General features: G+C 51.3%; 1 protein-coding gene and 1 long non-coding RNA gene across 2 annotated transcripts; one reads left to right on the forward strand and one right to left on the reverse strand.

The window, feature by feature from the left end:
• The first annotated feature begins 235 nt into the window (after positions 1-235).
• LOC120673649 (beta-1,2-xylosyltransferase XYXT1-like) lies at positions 236-3,913 on the forward strand. Its single transcript, XM_039954599.1, has 6 exons — positions 236-784; positions 909-986; positions 1,121-1,216; positions 1,426-1,638; positions 1,777-2,016; positions 2,543-3,913. Exons 1-6 carry the CDS (start codon positions 580-582, stop codon positions 3,748-3,750), a joined length of 2,040 nt encoding a protein of 679 aa, XP_039810533.1. The 5' UTR covers positions 236-579; the 3' UTR covers positions 3,751-3,913.
• Positions 3,914-4,782: 869 nt separating this feature from the next.
• Positions 4,783-5,543, reverse strand: LOC120671804. The gene is made up of 2 exons (XR_005673874.1): positions 5,094-5,543; positions 4,783-5,012 (listed from the first exon to the last, which is right to left on the reverse strand). It is a non-coding gene; the product is annotated as an uncharacterized LOC120671804 (long non-coding RNA).
• Positions 5,544-11,959: the final 6,416 nt, after the last annotated feature.

Below are 11,959 nucleotides of genomic sequence, written 5' to 3' on the forward strand. Positions count from 1 at the left end.
GAATGCGTTTTGTCAAATATTCACATTTAATACTCCTAATTAGTGGTCAAATATTGGTAGTTACTGTAGCACCCAAAAAATTCTGGAAACTAAACGGGCTTAATGTCCCGGAAAACATGAAAAATAAAATAATGGCAGCGCAGGACAGCGTAGTAGCCCTGTTCGGGCTTCGGGCAGGGGTCCATGCCATGAGTTATGGAGAGGAATAAATGGAGGTGGCCAGGGAGGGAGGGAGTGGACGGAGTGGACGGACGCCACCCCCCGCTGCCGGCCTCCTCCTCCTGGCTCCTCCCTCCTCTCCTTTCCTCCGCCTTCTCTTCTCGCCCCCCGTTTCCTTCCTTGCCGTGCTCACCCGCCCACCCGCGCATCCCCACATCACCCCCCCCGCACAGCTCACGAGCGTGGCGTTATTGCGCGCCGCCTCGTTGCGTTAGCTTCGGACGCTTTGGCGTGGGGCTACCTGCGTAACGGTCCCGGTGCCGTGCCGCTCACGAGGGAGGCACTGACTCTAGAGAGCTCTTCTGCGTGCTCTGGAGAGAGGAGGGGGGGTCAGGGGGGAGGTGACAGGCGAGGGGAGCCATGGGGATGGACGGCGGCGGCGGCGGCGGCGGCGGGAAGCTGCCGTACAGCTACGCCGGCGTCGGCCACCAGGACGGCAAGCTCGTCAAGAGCTTCAGCCGCGTGGAGCCGCGCAAGTTCGGGATGGGGCTCGTCGCCGGCTTCCTCCTCGTCACCTGCGCCTACTTCTCTACCGCCAAGTTCGACGCCATCCACATCGCCATGGGTAAGCTGAGCTCCGATCCGCTCGGTGGATCAAGCGCCCGCCAAGTCCGTCCGCATTTCCCTCTCTCGCCGTCCCCGTGGCTAACTCTCCCGAATCTCTCGGAATGTCCTGTCTGCTCGAGCAGTCAGCCCCATTTCCACGGACGCGGCTGGGATTGGCTCGCTGGCGACCGCCGCCGCCGACACCTCCAAGCAGCAATTAGGTGAGCCGTCAGCTAATCCCTGGGATCTGCTTCAAGTACAGATAGAACTACCGGCATTATTACCGTAGGCTTACTGCACTAATGATCGACGACGAGGCTGACGACCTGCCCGTTCCTCCTCCCCTTCCGTTCAGATTTGGGCGTGCAGGACCGGAACGCGCTGTCGAAGGAGGGGAGCAGGGCCGAGGTGCTCGAGAAAGACGACGGCAATGCTTCCTCCTCGGGACCAGGTAAACACCGCCGCTGCCGGCAAGGTGGCACCAGTCACTTCGAGATCGGTTGGTCTGAGCTTGCCCATCCATGGCGGTTGGCGGCCGGGTCGGGCTGAGCTCGTGTGCCCCGTACTTCCTCCCGTCCTGCACGCAAAGCCCAATCAGATAAAGATTTGTATTTCCCGTTCTCCTTTTCTAAACCGCTTTGAGTTGTTTTTCCCTGTCAGATTCCGGCCGCAATGCGCCGCTGGAGGACACGAGGAGAGACGAGACCTTTGTGGGGGGCAGCGGTGACGCGGGCGCCGGCGTTGATGCGTCCTCCGCGGCGGCCACGAATCCTGCCGGCGAGGGTGAGGTTCCTGCCAAGGACGATGATGCCACGGCCGCCGTTCTTCCTCCCGTGTCGTTAGAGGAAGCCGCGAACGGCACGCAAGAATCAGGTGGGGGAGCATTCGCCCCAACTAACCACTTCTAAAGCAAGATAGATGCCTGCTTTTCTTTCGTTCTTTGTTTGTTTCCCCGTTTGGGGAAGGGGAAATGCAGGATTCACTAACAAGCAGTGTGTTCTTGGTCGTCAGGTGTTCTTGAGGACGCGGAGCTGCAATTTCAGGAAGCTGTTGCTGAGCTTCCATCCAAGAAGAGCAACGACTCCGCCGCCGCCGCCGCTGCAAGCGGCAATGGCAGCAACTCCCCCACTGTGGTTCACTCTGATCCTGCTATCCTCCCTGCTCCAGTTCAGCAGATTCCTCCTGCTATTCAAGAGGTCAAGGCTCTTGCTGATCAGCAGATTCCAGCTGTTCCAGAGGTTAAGCAAGCAGGTATTCTCTTGATTCCTTCTTTCTTTCTTCCCTCTTCAAATTACATTCAGCCCAGATTGAAGTTGTGTCTCATTGAAGTTGAAACTTGAAACCCAAATGCAGACGCAGAGTGCAGATTGGTCAGACTACCAGTAGTGTATTTTTTTGACGCGAATTTTTGCAGCCTTCTACTATCTCAACGCAGGCACGCAGGGACCAATGTTCCTGCCGCTTTGGACCACTGCTTTTGTTTCGCTCTCTATCATCTGTGTCCGTGTCCCTGTGTCTCATCTTCTTCCCCTTGACATGAGAGCAACGTGCTCCGAGGCAGCATCATCCCATTCCCATAGCTGCTAGATCGCTCCATTTCTAGACCTATCATAATTCCGTAGCGTGGTCTACCATGAACTGTGTTCTCCAATCTCCATGCATCAAGCTCTTCTTTTGGCTACTAAAAAAACAACTCTTTTGGTGGTCCTTGACCAGCGGGACATTCCATGATTAGCTGACAAGCAAACTCGCTTAACTATTTTTTAATGGTTGCTAGATTCGGAGACGCCGGCGCGGGAGTGGAAGCCGCTGTGCGACCTCACGTCGAACCGCCGCATCGACTGGTGCGAGCTCGACGGCGACGTCCGCGTGCTCGGCGCCAACGCCAGCGTCACCCTGGTGGCGCCGCCCGCCGCCGACGCCCGCACCTTCCGGGAGGAGTCGTGGCGCATCAAGCCGTACCCGCGCAAGGCCGACCCGAACGCCATGCGCAACGTCCGCGTGGTGACGGTGCGGTCGGTGTCCGCCGGTGCGCCGGCGTGCACGGACCGGCACGACGACGTGCCGGCGCTGGTGTTCTCGGACCGCGGGTACACGGGCAACTACTTCCACGCGTACACGGACGTGATCCTGCCGCTGTTCCTGACGGCGCGGCGGTACGCCGGCGAGGTGCTGCTGCTGGTGACGGACCTCCAGATGTGGTGGGTGGGCAAGTTCCTGCCCGTGTTCAAGAGCATCTCCAACTACGAGCCGGTCGACCTGGACCACGACCCGCGCGTGCACTGCTTCCGGCACGTCCAGGTCGGGCTCACCAACCACGACGACTTCAGCATCGACCCGCGCCGCGCGCCCAACGGCTACTCCATGCTCGACTTCACCAAGTTCATGCGCACCACCTACGGGCTCCCGCGCGACGTCGCCTGGCCCGCCGCCGCCAACGCGACGGCCGGCCGGAGCCGCCCCCGGCTGCTGCTGATCGCGCGCGCGCGGACGCGGCGGTTCGTGAACACGGATGAGATCGTGCGCGGCGCGGAGAAGGTCGGGTTCGAGGTGGCGGTGTCGGAGGGGGAGCACGAGGTGGCGCCGTTCGCGGAGCTGGCCAACAGCTGCGACGCCATCATGGGCGTGCACGGCGCGGGGCTGACCAACATGGTGTTCGTGCCGACGGGCGGGGTGGTGATCCAGGTGGTGCCGCTGGGCGGGCTGGAGTTCGTGGCCGGCTACTTCCGGGGCCCCTCCAGGGACATGGGCCTGCGCTACCTCGAGTACCGGATCACGCCGGAGGAGAGCACGCTGATCGACCAGTACCCGCGCGACCACGTCATCTTCACCGACCCGGAGGGCGTCAAGAACAAGGGCTGGGAGTCCCTCAAGGACGCCTACCTCGACAAGCAGGACGTGCGGCTGGACATGAGGAGGTTCCGGCCGACGCTGAAGAAGGCCATGGCGCACCTCAGGAAGGCCAAAGCCGACGACGCCAACTAAGCTGCCGTCGCAGTGCATGTGTTCATCAATCCTCTTTGTTCTCTTTTCTTCGTTTTGGATTATGTCGGTGTACGTAGCAAACAGAAATCGGCCGACCAAGGTGTATGATATGGCAGGAGAAAAAGAAATTTAGAGCAGCTTATATGTTCTGTTTCACGTTTTCCATCGGATTAGATGTCTGATTAATTGATCATCAGGCGAGGGTACGTTTAAGGGTGGAGAGCATGATCATGAGACATGGCAGCCAATTGTACATGGTTTTAGATGATTGTTGGTCTTGGGGTTTTTTAGATCGATGATGCAACAAATTGTTGGTCATCGCACATTAGCACCCTCACACCAATCATCCCGGGCAATGTAGTACTTTACTACGCCTATCCTATTCCATCACCAGTCGATCCAAGTTGAAGTTGGTAAAAAATTACTGAAGTTGCCGCAGGGGAAAGTCCCTTATCAACCTCGGAGTTACAATACAGGTCGGGCTGGCGCCGGCACATGAGGCACGCGGCGCCCTGAGTTGCGAGCGCGTGGGGCAACGTGAGCTCTGGGCCAGGCGCACGGTGGTGCTGCGCTGATGAACAGCAAGCGAGCTAGGGCCGAGGAGCAGAGCATCCCAAGGCAAGGCAAGGCACGCCGCGCGGCGTAAACTAGTCGGTCGGGGAGCGCGAGGAAGAGAATCTCTGTGTCGCGGAGATTTGCATCGTGCACGCGTGCTTGCATTCTTGATGCGCTCGCTTCACCTTCCGCTCTGGACACGCGTATAAAGAACAAGCAAAGCGCCTGGATTCCATTGCGCGTCCATGGTGTTTGTTTTCTCGCGGAGCGCGGAACACACGATCCGGCCATCCGGGTTACGTTAGAACAAAAAAAAAAAAAACGGCAGCAGAGCACGCCACCACACGCCAGGCACCAGCACGTTTCAAAGTTTAATGCCCGACCCTTCGATGTATATATGCTTTGGAGATTAGTTTGGGGTTGATTATTGGTACCCTTCGACTTGAGCTAACTATTCCAATCTTTATATTAAGAGGATTGTTACGGTGCTTGAGAGGAACCAGTGGTTCCTCCCCATCAAAAATATCTGGATCGTTGATTTTAACAGCATGTGTTTTATTTTAATTAGAGATAATTTAGTCATTAGTCATCAGCGAAGATCGTACGGAGGCTGGGTACGGCCGAAACCCGTCGACCCCGTAGACCCGTCGGCCATGGCGCTGCGGCTTCGTCTCGCCCACCAGCACCCTCATCAACACTCCTCCGCGCTGCACGGGGCACATAGCGCAAGTGCTGCTGTCGTCACGACGGACTGGAACAGACTAAGGCATGGGGGATGAGGGGCAGACCTGTGCGCAGTGCTGGAGAAGAGCAGCAGCGCCGGGACGAGGAGGACGACCCGGCCGCCGCATGGCGAGGCGGGCGGCCGCTGCGGAGTTGGCATGCCGATGGCTTCGGCGGCGGAGGTCAGCTGCACCGACGCGGCAGCGGAATCCTCATGTCACTTGCTCTGCGCCTCCTCGGTCTCGCCCCTGTCCGTCTTATCGTCATTGATGTTGTTGTGCGGTCGAATGGCGACGACGAGCTCGCCATGGGCGCGGACGTGGGCGCAGGCGTGGCCTGCTGCGGCTGCGGCGGCAGCGGCGGCCTGGCCGCCGGCGGCGTCGGCACAAGCCATCGTTTTTACTCTCCAAACATCCTGTTTAATGATTGAAAGGATATGAAAAGTACTAAAATACTTTTAAGATAATTTTTCATAAGCGGTTCCTGGCCCACCAAAAAATAGCTCTTGGTCCACATATTTAGTTCTTCGTAATTGGTTCCTCCTATTTTTTAACCATTGGATCTAAATCCATCGACGGTTCATAAAATCTCCAAGCACCGTAAAATTTCTCTTATATTAAAAAAACTTCCTCTTCGAAGGTTTGAAGACGACGGTGCAAACAAATTTGCCCCGTAACATAAGAGTACGTTGTATAATTTTTTTTTCTGCCAAGTTGGCATCTGGTAATGTTTTATAACAAAAATGCAGTGGTCAAAGCTGTTTCTTTCCGTAGACTGTCACAAACCATATAGTACGTCTAAAACATTAGTTATAGCGGGAGGGAGCATTAATCCTGCTGCTAGTACCACACCACGCACCCACTCCAACTCCATCCAATCCACGGACGCGTGAGGTTGGTTGTCCGGCCGTTTAAATACGCTTACGGATGGCATGAGCAGCACGTACTGGTAGTGCCTCCCCCTCCCGGTACTGTACAAGCGTGCTGGGGAGGCAACCGGTTGGTGGGGAATAATACCATACCGGTGTTATCATACCAATGCAAGGCCAGGAATGATTTGGAGTTTGGGGGTATGAAATTCCGAGGACCATCCGCGCGCGGCCGTGCGACCCGTGACGGTATACGTGCGCCGGGACCACCTTAGCGTAATCATTCGATTTTCTTTAAAAAATCCGCAGGTAATCGTGACGGATTAACGGATGTTCTGTTCGACCAATGGGGGCCGCGGTTCGGCTAAGTTTCACTCGGCCGCTGAATGTTTGATCGGCAGGGAAACACCCCACCGACGCGTTATTTATTGTGTTCGTTTGGCTTGTCAGTTAATTAGTCGGCTGGGCTAACTAACTGTCTGGATGGGCAATGCCTGATCGATGCTCTTGTTCAGAGAGCCCCATCATCAATGGCCAAGGAGTATATACCAAGACCGTATGTGTATGTCTTTCAGAAAGAAAAAAAAACTAAGATCGTATGCAAGCTACTATTATATAGACAGGCCGTTGCATCTCGTGTGAACCATGTCCGTGTACGATGGCACTCCACCCGCCTCCTTTGAGGCTGTCCGCACCCCACACCTCCAGAGCTCCCCCAAACATTTAGAGTTACTATTTAGAGTTGATATCAATGCAGCCCACTACTCTACGCTCCCTCCATTGGTTGGGGAAATGCCCCACCCCTCCATCTGCAGCGCATGTACGGCGTCCACCCCATCCACTGTGCAGTGTGTGTGGATGACAGGCGGAGGGAGAGAGGGAGACAGGGGGCGGAGTGGGGAAGGGAGGGGTTGTTGAGTTTATAATATAAAATAATTGATGGTGGGGTATGGAGTAAAATTCTGGAGTAGATGGAGTGCGGGATAAGTTGGTGTAGAGGGGAGAATCTCGCTGACCAGATAGGAATATTCCTTTTAGAGTTGAAATGTAGGGGAGATGGGGTGTCAATTGTCAGACCGATGACTTCCGGCGCTCAAAAGTCAGCCGAGTCGTGGGCACCACTTCTACGCTCGCTCGGAGCCGTCAAGAGCCATGCCTTTCCTCCGCGCCCGTCGGACTACCACCGTAGCTTACACAGTGTCCACTCCAGTCCGCAAACTCGACCCGAAAAGAACAGAACGCTGCACGATCGACCAATCCTAACGTTCCCCAGGAGGCCAGGACGGTCCTGGCCGGCACGTACGTACGCGGTCGCCGCCTGCCGAAAGGGAAAGGCTCCCTTGTCGTACGCGCGCTCCCCGCCCCCCCCGGCCGGCGCCGGCGCCGTCGCGTTCCGGTCCGGCCTCCGTCGTCCGGCGCGAGGATGGGGACGAGGCGGGCACCACGGCGGCCGAGCTCCCCGTCGCTGTCAGCGACCAGATTTCCGGCCGCCGGCCGGCCTGAATTCATTGACGAAAGTTACGACGACGACGTCGCTGCTCGCGGCCCGCGCGCGCGCGCGTCGGTCTGGTCTCGAGCTAGGTGGTGGCGTGCGTCCTGTGGTTGGCAGAGGCGTCCGTTCCCGCGTCGGCAGTCTCGCGTCGTCGGTAGCCCGGCTCAGGGTGCCCGCGCGCCGGACGAGCCACGCGTTGCCAGCGCCGGATGCGACGCCAGGCGGTGGTGTCAGCGCGGCGGTGGAATTCTCAGCCACACTAGAGTTGGTACTATTCAGACGCGTCCATCGGTTGCCGGATTCCCGGTGACCGCGCGGGAGCCGGGAGGGACGCGGCAGGCTTTGTCAACGGCCATGGTTCTTGGTTGGCAGAGTCGGGCAGGGGAGGGAACGAAACGGGCGACCTCCTGTGGGAACCATAGTCACAAAGTTCCTGGGTCGACCGGGTCGAGGAACGGGGGTCGTCACTTTATAAAATTATGGTACGAAGGGGGTATACATCTATGGAACGATAAATTATTATGTGGGACGCGACCCTGATTCATCGGGGTCGATATCTTCGGGTCGATAAAGACAAAAACTATATATATGCTACTAATGAAGAAACTAATCTGCACAAGCATATAAGAAACATATAAAAGAGTATATTTAGACCATGCTACACGTACTCAGCTCATTGTCTAACAAAAACCACACCAATCCACTGTGCTTAACCTCCTTATCCCAATTAAATCTGCTAGCAATGGGGCTGCGACCCCTTTCAAACCGGGACACGATCCAACCTTGAATGGGACACTGACCCACTTCGACCCCGACCCTCGAATCGGAACGACGTTCCCGGGTCGAAGGACGAGGCATCGACCCCGAATCCTGTGACTATGGTGGGAACATGGATAGGAGTAGAAGTTTTGTGGACGCTGCATGATGGATCGGCCGTTGGCGACGCAGAAAGGTCGGGAAATGTTAGGCTGTCTGATCGCACGCACCCCAGCTTGGCCGCCCCGCCGCCTCCCTAGCAAACGTGCGCGTATCACAGGGCACAGGGCGCAGGGCGCGGACGGAGTGCTCATCTCACTCACTGGTCGACTGGCTGGAAAAGGAGATCAAAAGGGGAACGGCCACGGAGCAAAAGGAGGAATTGGAAAGTTGAACCAAAAGCTGGAACATGTCTCGCACTCGCACCACCAGCGTGCATGAGCGGCAGGGGAAGGGGAGCACGAGCGCCCGCGGCGCGCGGAGGAAATCGCGGCGGGCGGCGGTGATCCAGCCGGGTCAACCTCGAGGGAAGAGCACGTGCGCGAGGCGGCTCCTGCGACTCCTGCCGCCGGCTGGGCAAGGCAATAGAAAACCGGCGTGTTCCGGGCGGCGGCGGCGGTGGCTGGGCTGAATATTCTCGGTCGCACCACGCATGTTATGTTGGTGGGGCCCGTGGGCTGACATGCTTGGGCCGAGTGAGTCCATATCTCGTCGTGGTCGTAGTTAATTAATTTTTTTTTTGTCTCCCTCAACTTTGAGTGAATCTGCTTTTCCTCTCTGGACTACAAAATCATCCGTCCAGCTTCCTCAGACTCACAAAACCGTTCACATAACCTCCATGAGCGGTTTGAGGGTGAGATGACAGCGGTTTTTCTATTTTTTTTATTTTTTTGACTAAATCTTTGAAAAATCACAATAAATCACACAAAAATCATAAAAGGGAAAATCCAATTTTGTTGAACTCCACGTAAGTAGATCTACACATTGAATATATTATATAATATACTTTAATATAAATTTCTTTTTGTAGTTTTAGATATATGCTTTTCTATATTTAATTTATAGTTATAGTCTCCGTCATCCAATTACGATGAAAATTTTATGATGGTATAATCATTATATGATTGAGATGTAGTAAAACTTTTATGATTATCGAATTATGTATGACTGAGTTATTGATTTATCGAGGTTTATCTATAGATTGGTCTAGATTTATCTAGGTTTTTATAGATAAATCTATAGCTCAGTCAAACATAATCCAATAATTATAAAATTTTTACTATAGCTCAATCATATAATAATTAGTCCACCATAAAAATTTCACCATAATTGGACAATAGAACTGTAGATATAAATTAATTACAGAAAAACATATATCTAAAACTACATAAACAATTTGTACTAAAGTATATCATATAATATATTCAATGCGTAGATCTACTTACATGGAGTTAAAAAAAATTATATTTTCCCTTTTATTTTTTTTTGTGATTTACTGTGATTTTTCAAAGATTTAATCAAAATAAAAAAAATAGAAAAACCGCTGCCACCTTACCCTCAAACCTTTCAGGGAGGTTATGTGAACGGTTTTGTGAGTCTGAGGAGGCTGAATGGACGATTTTGTGGTCCAGAAAGGAAAATCAGATTCGACTTAAAGTTGAGGGAGACAAAAAAAACTTTTTCCATTAATTAAGTTCGACGAGGGCCGTCCCACACGCGCTGTAACGGCAAGCCATGATGGCGGCTTTTTTATTTTTATATTTTTTAAAAATGTTTTTTACAGAAATATATTTTCGGTTTCACATTTTACAGTTTTATACCCTGCCGGGCGGGCGGCAGGGACCTATATGTAAATAAATATATTTTTTTTGTGCGAAGGCCCTTGGCGAGAGCCTGCCGCCCCCTGCCGGGCGGCAGGCACCATGTGTCCAAGCATTTGGGGTTGATCCAAAATCCGGCAAGGCTTCGCCGGTGGAATTACCTCCCTCACCCCTCCTCTCTCCCTCTCCCCTCTCTGGATCTCGTGGGCAGGAAATGAGGGTGCGAGGGAAAGGGCTCAGCTTTTATATTTGGGGGGGAGCCTACCGCCCCCCTGCCGGCCTGCCGCCCCTCCACCGGGCGGCAGGTGCCTGCCGCCCGGCAGGGGGGGCGGCAGGCTCCCGCCAGGGGTCTCCGTGCAAAAAAAATTATATTTATTTATATGTAGGTCCCCTGCCGCCCCCTGCCGGGCGGTAGGGGTGTAAAACTGTAAAATGTGAAACCAAAAATATATTTATGTAAAAAACATTTTTAAAAAATATAAAAATAAAAAAGCCGCAGCCATGATGAATGTGGGTCGCCCCTCCTACCACGAGCCAAATTCCAGCCCAAAATAGCTGGTGGAAGCGGCAAGTCACCTCGCCGTCATGAAAAAAAAATCTTTCATGACACTGTTTCCCATGACGGCCCAATAGAGAGAGGACCTAAGATCCTCAGCACGCCACGGCCCATGGCGGCGTCTTTCACTCTTTCTCCGCATTGTCCCTCTCGCTTGGCCGGCGGCAGCAAATTCTATAAACTAGCCTATAAACTCATGATTCCGCACGAACTAATTAGAATTATTTTAAAAATAAATCATACAACTAATAACTATAATTATCTATCTCACGCACTCCGATCTATTGAATATTATAACACATACTATAAAATATATATTTATTATAATATAGTTGCAACAAATTTTATTTTGCACTATTTATTTATTTATGAATTGGTGTTTTTATCTCTTTCGTCGTACATGAATACACATTGACACTTGTCGTGGGTAGTATTTTTATATACATGATAATATAATAGTGATTGAAATAGTAATTTAGAATTTATATTGATATACTTTATTATTTTATTATAATTATATAATTTAGATTCAAATTTAGGGGTTACTTTAACTTTAATAATGATATAATTGGATAATTTATATACAAATTTAAGAGTTGTTTTGCATTATTGTTTAATAGCATAGGTGGGTAATTTACACGAAGATTAGGGGGTTAATTTGGATTTTTTTATAATGGTAGATGGGTAATTTAGATGTATGTTTAGGGGGTTACTTTATTCTATTTTTATAATGATAGAGGTGTGTAATTTATTAGAAAAATAACAAATCCAATGACTATTATGATTAGAGTAGTTAGATGGATGGTCATATGTTTCTAATTTTTGTGAGAATTTTTAGGACTTCTCTATTTTGTCAGAGTGTCCACTTAGGATCATAGGTGGCTTCACGTAGAGGCTTCAAAGGAGCCTCCAATTAGTAATAGTAAGATATTAAACTATGATATATAATAAAATATTTTTTCATAGTTCCAGCAACACAAAAATTTTCATCCCAAAAGTATTTCAAAATTATTTATTAATATTTACCACGAACTGATATATTAGACCAACTTATCTTGCTAAGCTGGTTTCTTTGTTAATCTATTATCTTATTATTTGGCCAACAAACGGAGCCTTCACGTTCGCTCTCAAGGCCTAGAAATTTCCAAGTTAATCGGAGATAAATAGAAAAATAAAAATTACCCACCACTGCCATTATAATAAAATTAGCCTAAAATAACCTTATACTTAATTTAAAATTACCCACCAATGCCATTATGAAAAATTAAATGTAAAATACCATTTACCATTTAGCTATGTTCAGTTACAAACATATCCTATTATAACAACCATAAATCAAAATAAAACAAAAATAAAAATAATTTTATGTATAATATTATTAAAGCTCAACAAATCAAATTGTTATTATCGGTAGATCATATTTGAATTATTTTAACCAA

The sequence above is a fragment of the Panicum virgatum genome, chromosome 5N (assembly GCF_016808335.1).
Source record: "Panicum virgatum strain AP13 chromosome 5N, P.virgatum_v5, whole genome shotgun sequence".
NCBI lineage: Eukaryota > Viridiplantae > Streptophyta > Magnoliopsida > Poales > Poaceae > Panicum > Panicum virgatum.